The 19680-nt window shown below is 36.6% G+C and overlaps 1 protein-coding gene across 1 annotated transcript in view; it reads right to left on the bottom strand.

The window, feature by feature from the left end:
- Positions 1-19680, bottom strand: part of SLC26A8 (solute carrier family 26 member 8) — a 40899-nt gene that overhangs the window by 11964 nt on the left and 9255 nt on the right. Inside the window, exons 4-13 of the mRNA XM_029283126.1 lie at positions 16577-16716; positions 14291-14407; positions 10794-10969; positions 9869-10033; positions 8861-9010; positions 7956-8038; positions 6665-6812; positions 4902-5015; positions 2113-2190; positions 167-262 (exon numbers count right to left, since the gene is read on the bottom strand). Coding sequence (XP_029138959.1) covers positions 167-262; positions 2113-2190; positions 4902-5015; positions 6665-6812; positions 7956-8038; positions 8861-9010; positions 9869-10033; positions 10794-10969; positions 14291-14407; positions 16577-16716 — 1267 coding nt within the window. The remainder of the gene's footprint in view (positions 1-166; positions 263-2112; positions 2191-4901; positions 5016-6664; positions 6813-7955; positions 8039-8860; positions 9011-9868; positions 10034-10793; positions 10970-14290; positions 14408-16576; positions 16717-19680) is intronic.

The raw sequence follows: 19680 nt of genomic DNA, 5'->3' as shown, positions 1-19680 counted from the left end.
ATATTTAACCTCTATCATCTTACCTAATTTTGTCACAAATTCATTCTCTTGACTCCAAGTTACAGGGTATTTGGCATACTGGCTCTGTCCAATGGTATGCTAATTAATCTGCTATTTGGATTAATCTGACTCTCTAGCATTATTGCATAGATCATGCAAAACTTACAAAGTCATATTTATCTTGTTTCCACAGGTAAGGGACATCCATAAATTTTTCAAGAAATGGGAACATGTTGACGAGCACAATGGCAGCCAGAACAGCCTAGGTAAATTAAAAAATGATACTGTTGCCAATTCTAGATATTATACAAATATATATAAAATTCTAAATGGTGTAGTAGCAATTAAAAATATTTCCATAGAAGTTAACAGTTTGATTAGCTAGCAGAATCATGGTGTTATATATGTTTGCAAAGATTTAGATCTTATCATTATAGTTACATATTCTAATTTTCCAGAATTAGGTGACCTCCAAGTGCCAAGTTCTTGAAGAAGTCCTTCATCTATTATTATTATTATGAATGAGTAATTTACAGTTAGATTCACAGTTAAGACTTGTGAAAACTTAATAATTCAAGCTTTAACCAAGAACCTAAGACTTATTCAGGTAGCATCTAAGAATATAAACAGTTCTAAGCAGGATTTTTTTTTGTAAAATTAGGGTGTTCAGGTTTTATACATTCAATATTTTCAGATATTGAGGAAGTCCTTTAAGTATCATTCCAAGGATTCCAGTCATCATTGGTAATAATTGCAAAGAGCAGTTTTACTTGGAACAACTTACATCCTATGATGATACATCAGACATTAACATCTTCCTATCCCACATCCTTGGGAAGGACTTGCTAGGTGGGTAAAAATGCCAAATAGAATCTAAACATCTGGCTGAGTATGATGGACCATAATCATATATAATTATAATAGTTCATTGCATAGTCAGCCAGATTTTTAGACTGGATTTTATCTTTTATCCACTTACTGAGTCCTTTTCAAGAATCAGGGAGAGGCAGATACTGTTATTTAATAATATTAAAGGTATTGTTGTAGGATGTAAGCTGTTCCATTGCCTTTTGCAATTGATTGCACCAGAAGGCAAGACAAGAACCAAAGGATGGAAGCTAATGAAGGAGAGGAGCAACCTGGAATTAAGGAGAAACTTCCTAACAGTGAGAAAAATTAACCAGTGGAACAAATAAATGATCTTTTCTGTAATAAAAAGGGAGTTCTTTGGATAAAAATAAAAATGCACAACAAATTTATGTAATTAACCATTAAATCTTACTTTAAAATTTAGTAAATAGGCATAGGCATTTCCACCACATAAACAAACCTTTATAAAGGTCATAGAGCAGTGAAAGTTTCAGACAGATAAACATTTATACTCTTAGTATACTCCCAATATCTATCAGTATCTCTAAAACATACTTTAGATAGCAGCTATGTAGATAACATGGGAATCTCAGATTGCTGTAAAGTAATTAATATAAATTGTATTTGTTTGACTAGGTATATTTTTTAGCATCGGCCAAAGTAACCTTTCTCTCACCTTGGAATAAATTTATAACAAAACAATAAAAAAAACATAGAAAAACAAGTTTCCTAGATTCAGTGTGATCTGAGCCACAGAGGCATAATTTCCACAGATAATGGGACTTTTACCGAATCTGTTTTCCAAGACTGCCAAAGGGAGAGAAGCAAAAAGGTCCATTGATAGTTATAGTAGATTTTAAAAGGGATGAATCATTTTTTAAATCCAAAACAATGAGCTATTTGGAAATAGCTCAGACATATGTCTCCTTAATTCACTGAACAATACGACAGAGGAGGAAATACAGTACAATCATACAAACAAAATTTTGTTATTATAGCTAAATTCAATAAAAGTAATTTTAATTTTCCTGTGGAGTTAGGAAAGTTAAAAGTTAGGACATTTCCTGGTCTGATCCACCTGGCGGATCTGACATCTTGAAAATTTTGCAGCTCATAAAAAAAATCCCCCAGTGATATAGAATGAATGTATATTCTGATGACTTAGGTTTCTAAAGAGAACAATATTCCTTTCCAGCACAACATTTATATATCCAAGTTATTCATATTTTCACTTTAACTTACATTTGGAAGGGACTGGAAGTAATACCCCAATTTTAATCCTGTCACCAGCATTAAGGAAATTCCAATCAGAGCTGCAAGCTAAATTTTTGTTTTAAAAAAATGGCATTAGAATGTTAATCTGATGTTGATAATTCTTTCCCATATTTTCTAAGTCAAAACAGTCCACCCAACTCAATCTCTTTTCTTCAGAACATATACAGAATGATATGAACAATGTTGAGTAATATGATGAAATTTCAACTAGCACCACATCAAAAAAGATTCTATTAATTTAATTAAAAGATCTACTAAAATCCTTATTTTAATGCCAATTCCTTATTTTGACCTTGGATTCCTAAATCTATTCATGACTTGCCTTCAATAGTGTTTACTGTTTTGAAGTTAGATGATCTTGACTTGGACTCAAGCTCTTTCACTATGCCAGGGATTCTCAAACTTGGAGGTAGGATATCCTACAACTAACTTGGAGGGGAGTGGGGCGATTAACAGATTTTTAAAAATCTAATGAGGCATATTCAGACAAAACCCATTTTAAACTTTGCTCCCTGTTTTCCCCAAGCAAATTTTTAGCAGCACTCATGATTTATCTGTACCCTGCCCTTTATTTCTCATTTTGCCTGCCCAAGCTAATAGGAGGTAGTGATATGTAGATCAAAATGTAATTGTTACCATGTACATTGTGTGTTTATTTTTTAGGTTTATTCATTGGAGAAGAGTGTCACACAATTTCATTTACCATTTTAGAAGGGAGAATACTTCAAATTTTGAGAATTTGATTGAACCAGAAAACCATATCCAGATGCAAAATCCAGGAGACAACTAGATGGCAGATGATATGGGAACGATACATTTAACACTATGAAACAATGCCTACCCCAGCTCTTTAGGAAGGACTCGATAGGTGGATAAAAATGTTACATCCAGTCTAAACATCTGGATTATTAGGCAACAAAACATAATACCGGTAATAATATACAAAGACCTGGAGAAAGCATTAGAATGATTTGACAAAAGAAAGCAAAGATGTGGTTCAATTCCAAAACATTTGGAGCACCACTTGTACCCCATCGGCACTGACAAAATCACTATCAGTCAATTGCAAAATGCAACTTCACTTGGAACAGCTTATATATTTGACAATACTTTTAATATTATTAAACAACAACATCTGCAGATCCAAGTTCTTGAGAAGGACTTGATAGGTGGACAGAAATGCCAAATCCAGTCTAAATATGTGACTGACTATGCAACCAACCATAGTAATAATAATAATTTATTAAATGTGTATGCTGCTTGACTCCAAGTGACTGGGTGGGTTACAAATTCACTTAAAAACAAGGAATTAACAAAGAAGGCCCAGAGTCGCCTTATAGGAGGAATAAAAATTTCATAAATAATTTTTAAAAATTACAATCATTAAAGCTTAGTAAACAACATGTGGTCTGGGTTCACATTAATAAATGTGAATACTAAATTAATAATTAATAAAACCTATAAAAATTCCTGTTTCAGTTATGTTAAAAAAAATCATAAATAAATAAAAGCAAAATAAAAATAAAGGTGGCAGAAATGGCAAAATTGGAGGGAAACAAAGAAAAAAGAAAAATGGCCTGGACAAAGGGCCAGGTGTTCAGGGGTGTTTGAAACACAAATAAGAGTAGAGGCCATTTGAATGGGGGGGGGGAAAGGCTCATTTCAGAAGGCAGGTGCTGCTACAAAGAAGGCCTGTTTTCCAATAGATGCTATTGTGAAACCAAAGGAACCTGGAGTGCACCAATCTTGCCACATCGGTTCAGCCAGTTTGATAGTGTTAGCTTTGGTTGATATTTTCTATAGCTTTTTTTCACTACTATCTAGTGATTTTCCAGAGTTTACAAACTAGATAGTGTATTTCTTGGTTCAATATTGGACCAATTGCCTCATCCCTTACATACTGAATAGCAAATTCTTAAAAATTCTCTAGGCCACTAGTTCTCAATCTTTTCTTCACCATGGACTCCCTTTAAATACCTTTTGTGGCCATGGACCATGGCCACGGACACCCAAGACTTAACTCAAGATTTAAATCATAACATTTCTTCAAGCCTTCACGGACACTCATGCCCCCCGCCCCCAGATTGAGAACCATTGCTATTTCTGTTTCTTCATCTGTTTCTTCATCTATTATTTAAATGTTTTTAAAAACTATAACATGTAATTCTTGTTATATTTTTAACATCTGCCTAGATGGCAATAGTGTACTTGGTCAATATTTCTTGATTTCAAGGACGCAAATGTTACCAGCCTTGTTATTTTTGGGATGAGAGACTGAGGAACATCACACTAATGAGTTATGCTGAGAAGTCAAAAAGACACCTTGAAAGAGGACAACTGTAAAACATTGCCAAGAAAACATGTCAATGAAGTTACCAATGAGCTTGATCTGAAGGAAAGTTCACCTATTCTTCTGGCTTAAATACAATTATATTTTATAATAATGCTAATCAAAATTTATGATGGGTCAATTTGCAAACATGTAAGTGTAACTAAAGAAGCCTAATGGAGTTAAAAATATTTCTGCCCAAGACTGCTGATGCAGACAACACCTCCACTGGGACTGATAATAATGCACTTAGGGCAGCCTTTGAAGTGACAATACAAATTTTCAAATGCTGTAGTTATTTAATCATTTGCTCATGCTATCAAACTCTGTAAAGCACCCCCTTTGCATGGTTCAAACAACAGAGAAAACCATGTTCTAACAAATACACCTAAATCAGTATCTGAAACAAGCACTGGATCTAACTCACCTGTGTTTTTCCACCAGTCTTCTCCTGAATAACAGTTGTAGAAATTGCACAGCTGACAGAAAAAGTCTTAAAAAATGAACTGAAGACATTGCATAGCCCAATTGCTATTAAATCCTGTGCATGATAAATAAAGATAAACCGACTGGTATTCAGATTACTGTACTGTGAAACATACAGTATGTACTACAAATAGTTTCCACTAGAAAAAAATCAGGATGACAAACTTCAAAATATCAATATATTCTTATCATTTGTAACCAAAAGGTGTTGCTGTTTTAGGGAGACATTCAGTCATTACAGTTAATTTATCTCTTAAATCATTTTTTTCCCTTTTTGGAAAAATGGCTCCTATTGCTTTCTTGAATATGCTTATATTTGAATAATGCCTGGAGCACTCAGAGAAATCCACAGGGAGAATCAACAGCATCACAATGGTGGGCGTGACTTCAGCAACCAACGTCCCATTCCTTTTTATATGTATGTAATATGTGCAATGCATGTTCAGAAGGAGGTGGGCTTGGTTTGCCAAGTTCTATCTGCAATTGTTGTTGTTGACATACCACTGTGGGTGTGGAGGGACTTCTGCCTAATCATGTTCAAAATGTGTACAGTATAGTCCAGTGTTTCTCAACCTTGGCAAGTTTAAGATGTGTGGACTTCAACTGACAGAATTCCCCAGCCAGCATGACCAAGAACTAGATTTCCATTAATATCTCTGTTCTAATACATAAAGCCATAGTTTTAATGGGCAATTACTTTTGTTGTTGTTGTTCCTTTTTGGACTTGTAACTTTGATATGATTTTATATGATGTAATAGACTTAAAGTCTTTCAGAATAGTTTAATTGCATTACTGATGCTGTCACACTTTTAATCATGAGTAGCCACAGGGACTTACTTAATTTAATTTATTTAATTTAGGTCTGCCTGACTCCAAACAACTTTAGGCGGCTTGTAATATAGTAAATAGATTAACATGCAATACAATTTTAAACCAAACCAACAAAAAATAGGAAAGCAGATAAAATACAAGATGGCAAATCTGGCCATGATGTGGGAAGAGCCAGGTCTTCAAAGCGCTATGGAACACTTATTAGTGAGAGCCACCTGGATATCGGGGGGGGGAGCTCATTCTGGGGGCAGGCCTCACAACAGAGGAGACACACCTTCAGACTCCTGAAAGATGACACTGTTTAGTTGAAGGGACCAAAGTGTGCCAACCTTATTAGTTTGTATTGGCTGACAGACATCACAGGAGATAGATATTTCTTCAAATTACAATTCCTCTGCCACATGGTGCTTTATAGGTCAAAGCCAGCACCTTAAATCGCAACCATAAACATAGCGGATGATGCATACTAGTCACTGCCCATGCTGCTGCATTTTAGACCAATTGAAGCTTCTGAGGATTTGCTCCACATAAAATGCATTGCAACAGTCAAGTTGTGAGGTGGCTAGGGCAGGAATGACTGTCTGGAGGGCCTCCTGCTCCAGAAAAGTGTCCAACTGGTACACCAGAGGAAGCTATGCAAAGGCTTTTGACTGATCAGTTAAATTAGTGAAGAATTGCTTTGTTTTTCATATTTATCTCAGTGTGTCCCAATGTATCCATAATGTCCTTGGAGACAAATAGCAACTGCAGAGTTGCATTCCTTCCATAGACCCTACAAATCTATGGAAAAGTATATTTAATTATAATTGCTTTATTCTCACAGAGCTCCATCAATTTCTTGAAGTTTCTGCCGTCCGAAATATAACTATTACCTGAGTGTGTCTGATGTGATAGTTGTGAATACTTGCATACTTCTTTCCCACAAAAATGAGAAGGAAGTAGCTTACTATTGCCAGAGATGAAGCATGTAATATAAGTTTGTCCAGTTTTGAGAAAACAGGTAGTGTAGGCTTCAGAAACCTGAAACAAAAGAGATACTTCAGTCCTACGTAGAGAACATACTTGAACACTCTGATTAGGATACATAAGCTGTAGCTCTATTTTTTTACTGATTTATTACCATCTCTTTCAACCTACAATTTTGTGCACCAAGCAAGTAGTGCTAATAATAAATAATAAATGTGTGCTTGCTTGGGTTTCAAACACTGAATTTTATGCACCTATTGTTAGCTATCTTAGAAACCTTTTCTGAAAACTAAGACAAATAAACTTTAAATAATTTAAAAGTTTAAATTGAGCAGTGGACAATATTTTTTCTCTAGTAGAACATAGAAGGTTTGGGCAACACTTTAAATTTCATATCCAAAGTGTGCTTTGGATAGTGAACACAACACCACCCTGCACTCATTAAAGCAGTTGTCTCTTTTCCAGAGGTCACACAACTACTCTTCCCAGCTGCCATGTAATCCTGGAAAGGAGAGAGGTGTTTTAAGGTGTTACACAGACATCTCCATGTCTTCCAAAGCAACTTTCAGAGATCAATTTTGACATTTTACACAGTACTAAAGAGTCATTTTAGAGTTGCCTGAACCGTGGGATAAATAGCAAATAAATTTGATAAGTAAAATAAAATAATACATTATTATTCTTAGCTCATTTTAAGAAGCATGCAGTAATTGTGGCTCATTATGAATACTGATAGTCCACACATGACACTGATGGCTAGAACAAAGAATCTTTACACTGTTCAACTCCTGTCCTCATCGGGTACCTCTCAAAGAGAAATTATGCAGAATATTTCAACACTGTTGGCTTGACTAAATGCTGTTGGCATGCACATGGCCACAAATAGAGACGGCAATGTAGATTTGAGTGACAAAATTGAAATATTTATAAGAATAAGATTTCAGGTTCATGCGTTGGTAAATGTTTCACAGGAATTTTAAGCTGGTGTATTATTACCAAGAATACTTCTGTACCCAGTTCTTCAATTTCAACATTATTTCCTTTCCTCTTTCTTATTTCGTTATTTTAATTTTGGGGGTTTATTATTTTTTCTTCCTTTACCCCACTCTGCATATCTTAACCTGAAAGGGAATAGTATGATAAGTACATATTTATACATGTATGAAAGATACATAATATTAGATTTAGATTACATACTTGTGGGGAGTCACTGTAAAAACTCCCTGACTGGATTCAGCATGTAGATGAGTTTGGGTAGAAAGCATTGTAAATACAATGATCTGTAAAAGAAAAAAAATGCATTCTATATTATTTGAGATGAATAATATTTATTTAAATTTATTTCTATATTACATTTGTATACCCTCAAATTCAGCCTTGATTAATGGCAATTACAATGTCAATATCTATCTTGGCATTATGGACGAATAATTGTCCTGTTTTGGCCAGACATTGAAATAGACACTAATAATATTCAGTGGTATAATGCCAAACAAGACAGACTTTTGATTAGTTACTACAAATAGTAGGACACAATCACCTGTGCAAAGATTAGTATTGGGAGGGAAAAAACAGTTTCATGGTCAGAAAAGCATTTTGCCCCACAGCAAGTTTCTCTGATACTGAAGCTTAAGGTGGAATGTTTAATGTTTAAATCTCCATTTCCCAAGAATGCATTTCTAAGGACAATAATAGACCATAACACTATTAGATAAAATTGGGTTTATCAGAATCATGAGCAAAATGTTCTTACTCTCACTGCAATGAAGGCAAAGAAGGGATGATGTGGTGTCCCCTGAATTTGAGGAATGTGATAAAACAAATTCCTCTATTTTATCAGAGGACCTGAAATAAATTATAATAAGGGACAATGCTTTTTTCAGATGTAGCATTTCCTTATCCTTCTTTGTGGAGAACTTAAGGCCAATATAATATATCCAAAATAAAGGAATAGCAAAATTCTTAAAATGCAGTTCTGTACTAAATAAACACAATGTTTGAAGGAAACTATTTCATGGATCCCTCTATGACTTGAAGTCATTTACAAAACTGTCACTTTGGGGGCATAAATGTAATTTTGTTGAAAAATGTCAGATATTTACCAAAACAAGTTCCATTGGAAACTCAATCGGATAATGTTTATAAGTTATTTTAATGCATTTGCTGACTCTCAGCAATAGTAAAGAAAGCAAAAACAGCAGGATACTGGTGGAATTTGCTTTAGGGAGACCCATGCAGTAGTATACCAAATTCTGAAAAAAAGAAAATGTCAGCAAAATGTTCAGAATTAATTCTTGAATGTTAATTTGCTGCTAATAATATCAAGGTAAACATCAACATAGTCTTTTAAATGACATAGTTTTCTGCTTCAGAAATAAATATAGCTGCCTGTCTCACGCAGATGACTCTGGGGAGCTTACAATTAAATAATAAACAGTACAAAACATAAATAATAATAAAAAGAGCCATATAAACAAGACAAACATTAAAAACAATTAAGAACTAAAAAGCATTTCATGGGTTTCACGCCATTCTTTAATCCTTGGGCCAGATAGCAAAACCAGGTCTTCAAACCCTTCTAGAAGGTTCTTCCAGAGGCCAGCCAGTCTTAGAGGTAATTATTTTCCATAGGGCAGCAGAGAAGGCCCTCGTCCTGGGTGCTACCAAATGACACTACTCTGTGGATACACACTACCCACAATTAGTTTCTTCTGCTGAGTCTAATGGGGCAAGTAAATGCCACTGGAGTCCCTCAAATAACCCGACCTGGTAATGAAGACCCTTGCGCTATACTTCTTTGATATTATTCAGAAATTAAGTACCACCATGCTTAAAGGGGGTTGATTTGTCCTCACTGTTTTAAGAAAGTCAGTGACATGTCATAAAGAAAATAATAATGCCTTAAAATGGGAAAGTTAAGTCCCTGGTGAGAATTAGGATTTCTCATGTGTATTGTGACCGCTTGTTATTATATCATTTCAAATGAAGGAATTTGATAAAACTTTTAACTAGTATCTTTCACTCTTCATGGAAAATACGTTAATACTGACTTCTATTTCTCCCCATTCTTGTCAAGAAAGAGGAAAGTTAAAAATAGCGGTTTTACTCACATAAAAAAATGACAATGGGCCTGCATGAAAATCAATTACAATTCCAAAGATGAAAGAGAACTGAGATATAATCACATGTAATGCTGCTGCTGTAAGGTAAGCATTCATGAGACTCTCTGAGACATATGTTGTGACAAATCCCAAGCCAATGATGCCCAAAAGTAGCTGGAAGGAACAAAAGAGATGGTTAAAATAGGGGGGGAAAGGGATTTTAAAGAAAACATATACAGGTAGCTGCCCTATTTCTGCAGGAGTTTGCTATTATACACCTGAAATTTAAAGAAGCTATACTATTTCTCTAAGTGAATATTTTGCAAGTGCGGAAAAAAATCATCTGTTTTATGCCTCCAAATTAGTCAATGTTCTGAGATAAGTTGAAGTCAAGGGCCGGTAGTTCTTCCTGGCCAGCAATACCAAAAAAACATACAAACAAAATTGGTGAAATTTTACCAAATAATAATTATCTTGGATGAAATCTTATGAGTTTTCATGTGAAATAACTGAAACCTTGCATAATTCTGGTGAACTCTTGAATGATTTCAGTGTCTTCAGGCAAAATATCAGCTGATTTAACTTTCATTCAACTTTTGTGTTCAAATAGGTATCTATTACATGATATTGCATGTTTATTCTGTCTTTGAAAATATCAAGAGTTTCCACTCTACGTGAGGTGAGATGGAGGAAACTTAAAAGTCAGCATTTTCTGCCAGAGCTCTCACTCCTATAGAATCAGTTATTCCCAAAAATAAGATTAGTGTCCTTGTCACTATTATTCCCCATTGACACACATACACATAAATATAAACATAAACATACACATACACATACAGTATTATTAACTTAACTGACGTGGCATTAAAGCGTTTAGAATAAACAAATAAAAATATGACAAGAAAAAAAAAGATAATTCAAGTGTGTTTCCTACCTGAATAATCCCAACTAAAAATGTAGTAGATGCAGTGTGAGTTACTGCTTCCATATAATTTTGCATAAAAGTTTCATCAGAAACGTTGACCAAACTGCCATTAATTGGTAACTTTATTCTGAAATTAAGACTACTCTGAAAATTGGCTGCCATTGCATTAAGAATGCTGAAAGAACCTGTTGCCAAAAAGCAGAAATTCAAGATAAAAGCCAAAGCCAATATAAATTCAGCTACATATTAATGGTCACAAGGTAATTCTCATCATTTCTCTAAAGACCCTGAAGTATAAAATGCTTTCAGAATACCAGTTTGGTCTAGTGCAGGGGTAGGCCACCTTGGCTCTTTTATGACTCATGGACTTCAACTCCCAGAATTCCTGAGCCAGCAGGACTTCAACTTCTGGGAGTTGAAGTCCATGAGTCATAAAAGAGCCAAGGTGGCCTACCCCTGGTAAGGCACCCGGCTAGAAACCAGGAGAGTGTGATTTCCAGGGCCGCCTTAGGCATGAAACCTGGCTGGGTCACTTTGGGACAGTCACTCTCTCTCAGTTCACCTCACCTCACAGGGTTGTTGGGGCAAAATAGAAGGAGGAAATAGTATTGGTTATATTCACTGCCTTAAATTATTTATAAAAAAAATAATAAAGGCAGGTTATAAACAAATCAACAAACCAACAGATAAACTGCTTCTCTGCCTATTATTTCTTCTGGTATTCTGATGTCAGAAGTTACATCACTGGGCACTCAGCAACAGTGATGCCCAAACCGTTGTCTATAAATCATCACCAGAGAGATTAACCAGATTTACAGGAACTCTGTGTTAACGTTTGTCAGCTGGCTAGAGCCTGATCCTAACCTAAGCACACCCAGCGCCAACTCATGTTCACCATTAGTCAACCCCCGAAATCCCAACGGTCCAGACGAAGGTTTTTTATCGCCTGTTCGCCCCCCCCCCCCAATTCATCATTTTTTTCATCTGACATGTCGAAATCTAATGCATGGTAAAGTAGTATTTCGAAAACTTATTTTTTTACAGGTGATAAAACACTTTTTTTTATCACTTGTATTACACTTTTTTCACCTGACAGGTGAGTTTATCACCTGACCTGGCAACCCTACCCCCGAAGCTATATAGCTCCTGTAAACTGGTATCGTATAACTTTTATTTCAATCGAGAGATTTAAATCAAGAGATTTATGGAGTTTACAGACTAGTGGCATTCGATTAAATACTTTGCTTTTTACTATCTAGGATCAAGAGACAATCCCAGGCATCTCCAGTTTGGATTGCTTTCATCAAAACAACAAAGTGATATCATGCTCTAATGCTATAAGCTGTGCAACGTTTCGACGGACATGTCACAATGCACCTATAAATGAGTGCTTGTGTCGTGATGGCATGATATTGGTTTCATCAGACTGACCAATTTGACATCTCTCCCTGCAGACATCACTGGAAACACTTTTGGCAATAAGGAGTATGAGACTGTGATATCTTCTCAACCCCAACCTGTCTGGTTTCTATAAAGTGTCAAAATAATTGTTGTTTAATCTGCTTTCGTTTTCACAATTTTTCACAGTACTTTTGCTGTCCCTTACTATCCTGGGTTATTGTTATTTGTTTGCAAAAATGACATAAACTGGTTCATAGAAATGATAATACAAAGAGTAATATAAGCATTGAAATTCAGAAAACTTGATAATAGGGAACAGATCTTAAAAAATGTCATTGACTATGCATCTATACAAGCTATGCATATAAGCTATGCTAAGTGGAACGGTGATATCATATAAACAATATGGAAACCATAAATAGGAAATAAACTGATGAATATTTAAAAATAGAATTTCATTGGCTGGAGATGCACGTCACCTTAGGACATGTAACTTGTCAAATGATGCCCTCAAACTACAAGTTGTTATTATACGACGAAAGGTACATAAAATAATTCAAATGCTCATATTTAATTTGGGGTTAATTTGAGATTAAAAAATTAAGTATAACTTCAAAAGTTTTTTTAACATGAAGAGATTGGGAAGATACACACAAAAGGAATTATAATAATTTTATTTGCTGAAAAAACTGAATTTCCATTCTCTTGAAGGAAAAGGCGTATAGAGGGTACTTTTGTTTAATAGGATGCTCCCTATCTTTTTCAATATTCATTTACTGGCCCATAAAATGCCACTGAACTATCAGAAAGAACTAATCATTTACACATTTATTCATTATTAGCAGTCACCAATATCTAATAAATTAGCAGTATTTAGCTATCAAGGGCTCAGGAAATGTGGAATTGTAGAATCCCAGAATAGGAAAGGACATAGGAAGCCTTCTATAACTTACATTCATTATTTTATATCTCATATTGTGGATTGTAGAGGGCATATATATGGAGCTGAATTGGTTCTAAACTGAAAATAGTTCATTTGCTAGAAATATTGTAAGCTCATCTCATTCATCTCAATAAATCTTGTTAAAAAAACTATCAGAAATGTACTTGATGAATAATCACTTTTGATTCTCAGACAGCTGCCAAAAAGACAGGTCTATTAACTAAGGTGCAGCAGAGTGGAAATGAGAGTAGAAATGTGTATGTAGCTTTCTTTTCTCTTCCAAAGTATAATCATTGAAGTTGGCAAAGCAAGAGTCAGTCATTTCCTAGGCTAGAGAATCATTATATAAACATTTCTCAGTTACCCAAGGCCAATAAATCAAGTATTCATTAACTTAGAAAGAACATAGGGAAAAGCCTAGAATTTGCAGCAAAATTATATACAAAGGTTCTGACTTCATTGTACTGCAATAGACAATCAACTCTTGGGTTTAAAGCTTCATTTTTGTTTTGGAAAACAGATGCTCATCTAGCCAAGTCATGTCTGAGAATCTTTTGACAAATCGTCAAATCAAGTGAGGAGTAAAGAGTTAAGCATTTGGAGAGCTGTGATTTGCTGTTGCACTTGGCTGTCTGAAATAGAGGTCTTTTTGGAGCCTGAAAATGGTAAGAGACCTACTTTTACCAGCAATTATGTCTGGATTTCAGAGAACAGCCCTTTACAGTTTATTCTTCTCACACAGAGTAATTACGAAGAGAAATTACAAAGAGAGAAATCATCTATTTAACTTCCAAACTTTTACAAATAAACTCACCTATTTAAATTGAAACAAGTGTAAAATACTGCTAAGAGAAGAATCATGGAGAACTTACAAGAATCATGATTTTTTAATAAAACTGATTGAATAGATAAATCAAACTTGATATAGTCGCTTTTTAAAATATTTATACAGTTTTCTTTAGCTTTGTGAATTATTTGATGACAGCTAATAAAAATATGGTATTAACAGAAGACTTAAGAGATAAATATGAAATAAAAGTCAATATGTTTGAAAGTATAAATTAACAAAAACAAGTTTTTTTTAATGAATCAGTACATCACTTCTAATGACAAATAACCCCATATACCTTTAAATGGAATGAACAGATAGCATAGTACTTACCAATAGACATATGTTGTGAAGTTCCAAATATAACATATATTAAAGAGCAGCAAAATGCAGAATAAAAATTATTTATAACTGGAATTGGTAATCCGGTCAATGCTATTCCTGATAATCCTATAAGGAATGCATATTTTAAAATATTCTCTCAAAACTGATACAAAGCAAAAAGTTCATTGCCCATTTGTAGAGAAGGATAATCCAACCTGCCCTATTTTATTATAATTTCTTATTCTAATAAATAATCTGTTATCCATATGACTTAGACCTCGCTCTAGAAATCTATAACTCTGGGAAAGATGGGAGGAAAGAGAAGAGGACAACCAGTGACAATGACTGTATTACTGGAAGACCCGAAAGATCAGGCTGAGGACAAATTATGGTCATTAAGAGTCCACTCCAACTTGATGGCTCATGATGAGCCAATCAATCTTCATATGGCACTGTTTTCTGGGAAGAGCATCCACCACTGGCAAGATGTATCTAAGTAAAAAGCCTGCTTTTTTTCCTCTTCTAAATCTCTCTGGATGTTGCCTATATCTTTCCCTCCGACTATCTTGTTAATGACACATAAAGGGGAATCTAAGGAGCCCAATTATTGTATTTTCTTATGTTCTTCCAGCAGTGGGCAAGGGGCAAAACGAGGTGGAGCTGGATTCGAGTGAGTTTTTAATCAACCTTTTCTTGATTATTTGCAAGCCTGGTATAGCTTCAGAATGACTGGAATAGCTTCAGGATGATCTGAAGGAGCACTTTGGACACAGATAAGATTTAGCCTCAGTTATTCACTTAATCATGACTATCCATTAGTGGTCTTGGATATACCAATGTCTAGTGAGAACAAAATAGGCAAACCCTTGCCTGGAAAAAGGGTAGAATGTAAACATGTTAAATGTAATAAAATGTATGTTAGTACTGTCACCACCAGTACTACTAGACATGCTTCAAAACTTGAACGATCTCAGTTGCTGCAAACACACAAAACAAGCATTTCCACTAGAACAGCCATGGTATTTTAACTTCAAAAACCCTTTGGACTCTTATGCTGCCATTTCATTATGCAGGTTTCATGGATCAGAGTCAAATATATGAAGTATGGTCCTGAAATAACATTTTATATGTACACAGTTGTTGGAGAGAAGAGGGACAAGGGAATGGTGGCTCCGTGCCCATTGCTGTCTCAAGTTAATTGGAAGGCAGCAATTTTTATTTCCATTAGAACTAGAACTAAGAACCAATCATATATCTGGTGAGCTTGTCAGAAACATTGATGATTGTAAGATGAAAAGTACAATTAGCAGGTCCCAAGCTATATACTTCCTGTTGCTATATCTGGAGTAAGCACACAAAGAAAACCTCTTTTTTCTGTGATACTGATTCTAGTGCATCATAGCCTACATTCAGACGTTCTTTAATAATGTATGAGCAAATCTTGAAGCACGTAAAAGGATTCCATTTTTACGGACAATTGATACTAAAGAATATTAATTTTTGAATCAGAAATGTTTTTGTTTATACCGCTACTTCATTTTAATATACATTGAAAAAAAAAGAAATCCATTATATTAATTCTTGTTTCATTATTTCAGGTACAAAAAAAATCCTTTGTTTTATAGGTTAGTATAGATGTAATCATTACATCTATTGAATTGAACTTAGCTGAAGGTGTCTTTTCCTTTACAGATTCCTAGTTTTTAAACTCAGGTAGTCCTCGACTTACAACAGTTCATTTAGTGACTGTTCAAAGTTACAACGGCACTGAAAAAAGTGACTTATGACCTTTTTCACACACTGTTTTTCACTTACAACCCCACTGTGGCATCCCTGTGGTCACATGATCAAAATTCAGATGCTTGGCAACTGACTTAGATTTATGACAGCTGCATCTTTTGTGACGTTTTGACAAAGTCAAAGGGGGAAACCAGATTCACTTCACAACTTAACAACTGTGGCAAGAAAGGTCGTAAAACGGGGCAAAATTCACTTAACAACTTTCTCACTTAGCAACAGAAATTTTGGGCTCAATTGTGGTCATATGTCAAGGACTATCTCTATCAGAGGCTGTTTTTGTTATCTCAGTCCAAACCCCATATGCTTTTATTTACTATAGAGCAGTAAAGAGAGCTTCAGTCTAAGTCAGGGGTAGGCAACCTTGGCTCTTTTATGACTCGTGGACTTCAACTCCCAGAATTCCTGCTCTAGGTTTTACTTCCATATGTGGAAAAGCCTGGAAAATTATCCACCTTGAAAGCTTTTAAACAGAAAATGAGAAATGGACTTACTTACCTTGGAAAACCTGCACTATCCCTACATTTAGGCCAGCATGTATGTCTCCTAGAATCCATTCAGTAATGCGATAAGTATAAAGCCAGTTTAAAATAGGAAACATCTTGAGTATGAATTTCCTGAACCGTGCACGTGAGAATCTGAAATAAATTAGATTGTGTAGCAAGCCAATCTTTTATCTTGATTTAAAAAAAGGTTCAGTTGTTTTTATGATACATAGTGAGGTAATCTATAAACCAACAAGATACTCTGCCAATCATCAGCTCTGTATGTTTTTGTTAAATAATAGTCAAATGTATAATTCAGATTAGAATTCTATGTACCTTTCCCTCAAAATAAGACCCATTAAACATAGTGGAAACCAATTTCTGAGCAAAGACATATGGGATTGTGCCAAATGAGAATAATTTTAAAATGACATACTTGTATTCCATTCTAGTTATATTTTGTTATGTCTTATTATTTTGACAGTGCTTTTCAGCTAAAATTTACAATTTTTGTAAATCATGAACTAGAAACTATACTATCATAGCCAACACTAATTCAGTTAAAGATTAATTCTTCAAAGACCTCTGAACATGTATCTTCTAAGTCATTTTTTCCTAAATGTAATAAATCTTAACAAATCTGATTCCTTTATTATGTTTTATGCTATCCTAAGCAGGAATTCTTCAGCTTATATGGCAAAGGTCCTCAAACTTGGCTACTTTAAGACTTGTGGACTCCAACTCCCATGCTGGCTGGGGAATTCTGGGAGTTGAAGTCCACAAGTCTTAAAGTGGCCAAGTTTGAGGACCCCTGCTCTATGGACTAGGGTCGAGGGAAAAAAAGCCCAAAATGCTTATAGAACCAATAGGAACACACTGCCCTTCTCCAGGTCTCAACACAGATCAGGCCATTCGAACTTGTGGCCTAGAAGTTGCAAGCAGCCATGGAATGTATTTTATATGGCCTGCAGCAATACTTGGAAGAAAGGGAAGAAAGCCCTATATACATCTTTCAGCTGGGGAGGTCTAATCCAAAAGAAGTTTGCAAAGATATCCCTGCCTATTTCACTCGGTGTAACGAGAAAAACAAAGACAAATTAGACTGGCGGGATGATAGAATCAAGGAGGAAAGGAAAAAGAGGGTGCAAAATTGTCCATAACCAAGAAGTGGAAAGCAATTGCTGGGATTAGAGTAACAGCTTGGCAATCTTAGCCTGGCACTTTGAATCTTCTCCAGGGCCATGGAGGAGTACATATTTAGTATTTACATTCATCAAGATCATTGCAGACACTGAGGCCAATTACTCAGAGTGAGATTAAAGTACAGCTTTGCAATTTGTAGGACAAGCTACAGGTGCCACTGCAGCCAGGGCAAGATTGGAGCTTGCACTTCCCCATGTATTTGTTCTCTCTACCACTGTTGCACCTCCTCCTTGCTAGTAGTGGTAGCTCCCAAGGTAACTATTGTAAGGACTAGAGATTTTTATTTCAGTGAATGGAGACTTCCAATGCTGTGGCCTCCAGGTGAATAAACCTGTCCTAATGTAGCATTTGTAAGGGTAGAGTTCTAGACCCCTGGTGTAGATGCTCCTTCAAGGCAATTAAACACTTATGTTTCCAAACTGAGCCTGGTGGGGTCTAATAATCCACATTAATCAGAACAATTGGAGCTGGAAAACCACATGTTCCCAAGCATCATACCCAGGTACATCTGGGAAGCATGCCAGCAATTGTCCAATACAGAATCGGTTTATTTATTTATTATTTTATTTATTTTATTTACATAAACTTATATGCCGCCCTTCTCCCTATAGGACTCAGGGCGGCTTACAGCATATTAAAACACACAAACGCCATCCCCCATAAAACCAATTAAAAACCAAATATTTGTCGCTGTATAGTTATTAAGATTCGAATTAAAATTGTCCCTATTTAAAATTCTCCCTAGGCCAGACCCGCTNGGAAGACACCCTCCCGCAAAGAAGCGTTAATAATTCCCTGGAGCCAGGCTCGTGTCCCCTCCCGGGCTGCCAGTACCAGCCAGGAGGGACACGGGTCTAATAAACATGTGGTTGCATTCAGCCTCCCCAAGACCCTGTCCACGTCTTCAGGAGCAACAGAGTCAAACCCCTCCCATACAACCGTCTCAAGACCTGCTCCTGTCTCCTCCCCCTGGGCCAACCAGTCAGAGTCCAAGCCTTCCCGGATCCGAGCGACTTTGTCATGCAGATACTGCGCAAAATCCTCGGCCCTCCCCTCCAGGGGGTCCCCCCCCTCAATTGAAGGAGAGAGCGGGTCACCCTGAAGAGGGCGGCCGGGCGATTGTCTGATGACGCAATGAGTGAGGCACAGTAGTTAGTCCTAGACTCCCTCATCGCCACTAGGTAGGATCTGAGATGTATCCTTACCTGTGTTCGGTCCGATTCGGTTCGGCTGGCCCTCCAACTGCTCTCAAGGCGTCTTTTCCGACGTTTCATCTCTCTCAGCCCCTCGGTGAACCAAGGAGCCGGTCAAGATCTACGTCGGGTCAGAGGCCGCAAAGGCACGACTTGGTCCAATGCTGCGGCAGCAGTTGTCTCCCAAGCCGCCGCCTGCCTTTCCACCGAGTCGTGGACCAGATCCTCCGGATACGGCCCAAGCTCCATCAGGAACCTCTCAGGGTCCATCAGTCGCCTGGGACGGAACCATCTAGGCGGTTCCGTCTCCCTGTGGCGTGGGGGAGCGGTCTGGAAGTCCAACCTTAGGAGAGAGTGATCTGACCATGACAAGGGCTCAACAACTATCTCCCCTATTGTCAGATCATTCTGCCACTGGCCAGAGACAAAAATTAGATCCAGCGTGTGTCCATCCGTGTGAGTGGGGGCCTGAATTAATTGGGTCAAGTCCAAGGCCGTCATGGAAGCCAAGAACTCCTGAGTTACTGCCGACGTCTCACCCGCTGATGGAAGGTTGAAATCCCCCAAGACCATAAGTCTGGGGGTCCCAACCGCCACCCCGGCTATCACGTCAGCTAGCTCAGGCAGGGCTGCTGATACATAGCAGGGAGCCAGGTATATAATCAGCAGGCCCACTTGAACCCCTTGCCCCCATTTCACAAGGAGGGACTCCACACCGTCT

Source organism: Protobothrops mucrosquamatus, unplaced genomic scaffold (genome assembly GCF_001527695.2).
Source record: "Protobothrops mucrosquamatus isolate PMUCROS unplaced genomic scaffold, P.Mucros_1.0 scaffold24, whole genome shotgun sequence".
Classification (NCBI taxonomy): domain Eukaryota; kingdom Metazoa; phylum Chordata; class Lepidosauria; order Squamata; family Viperidae; genus Protobothrops; species Protobothrops mucrosquamatus.
Note: the sequence above shows the minus strand (reverse complement) of the source record. Positions and strands in the feature narration are given on the sequence as shown.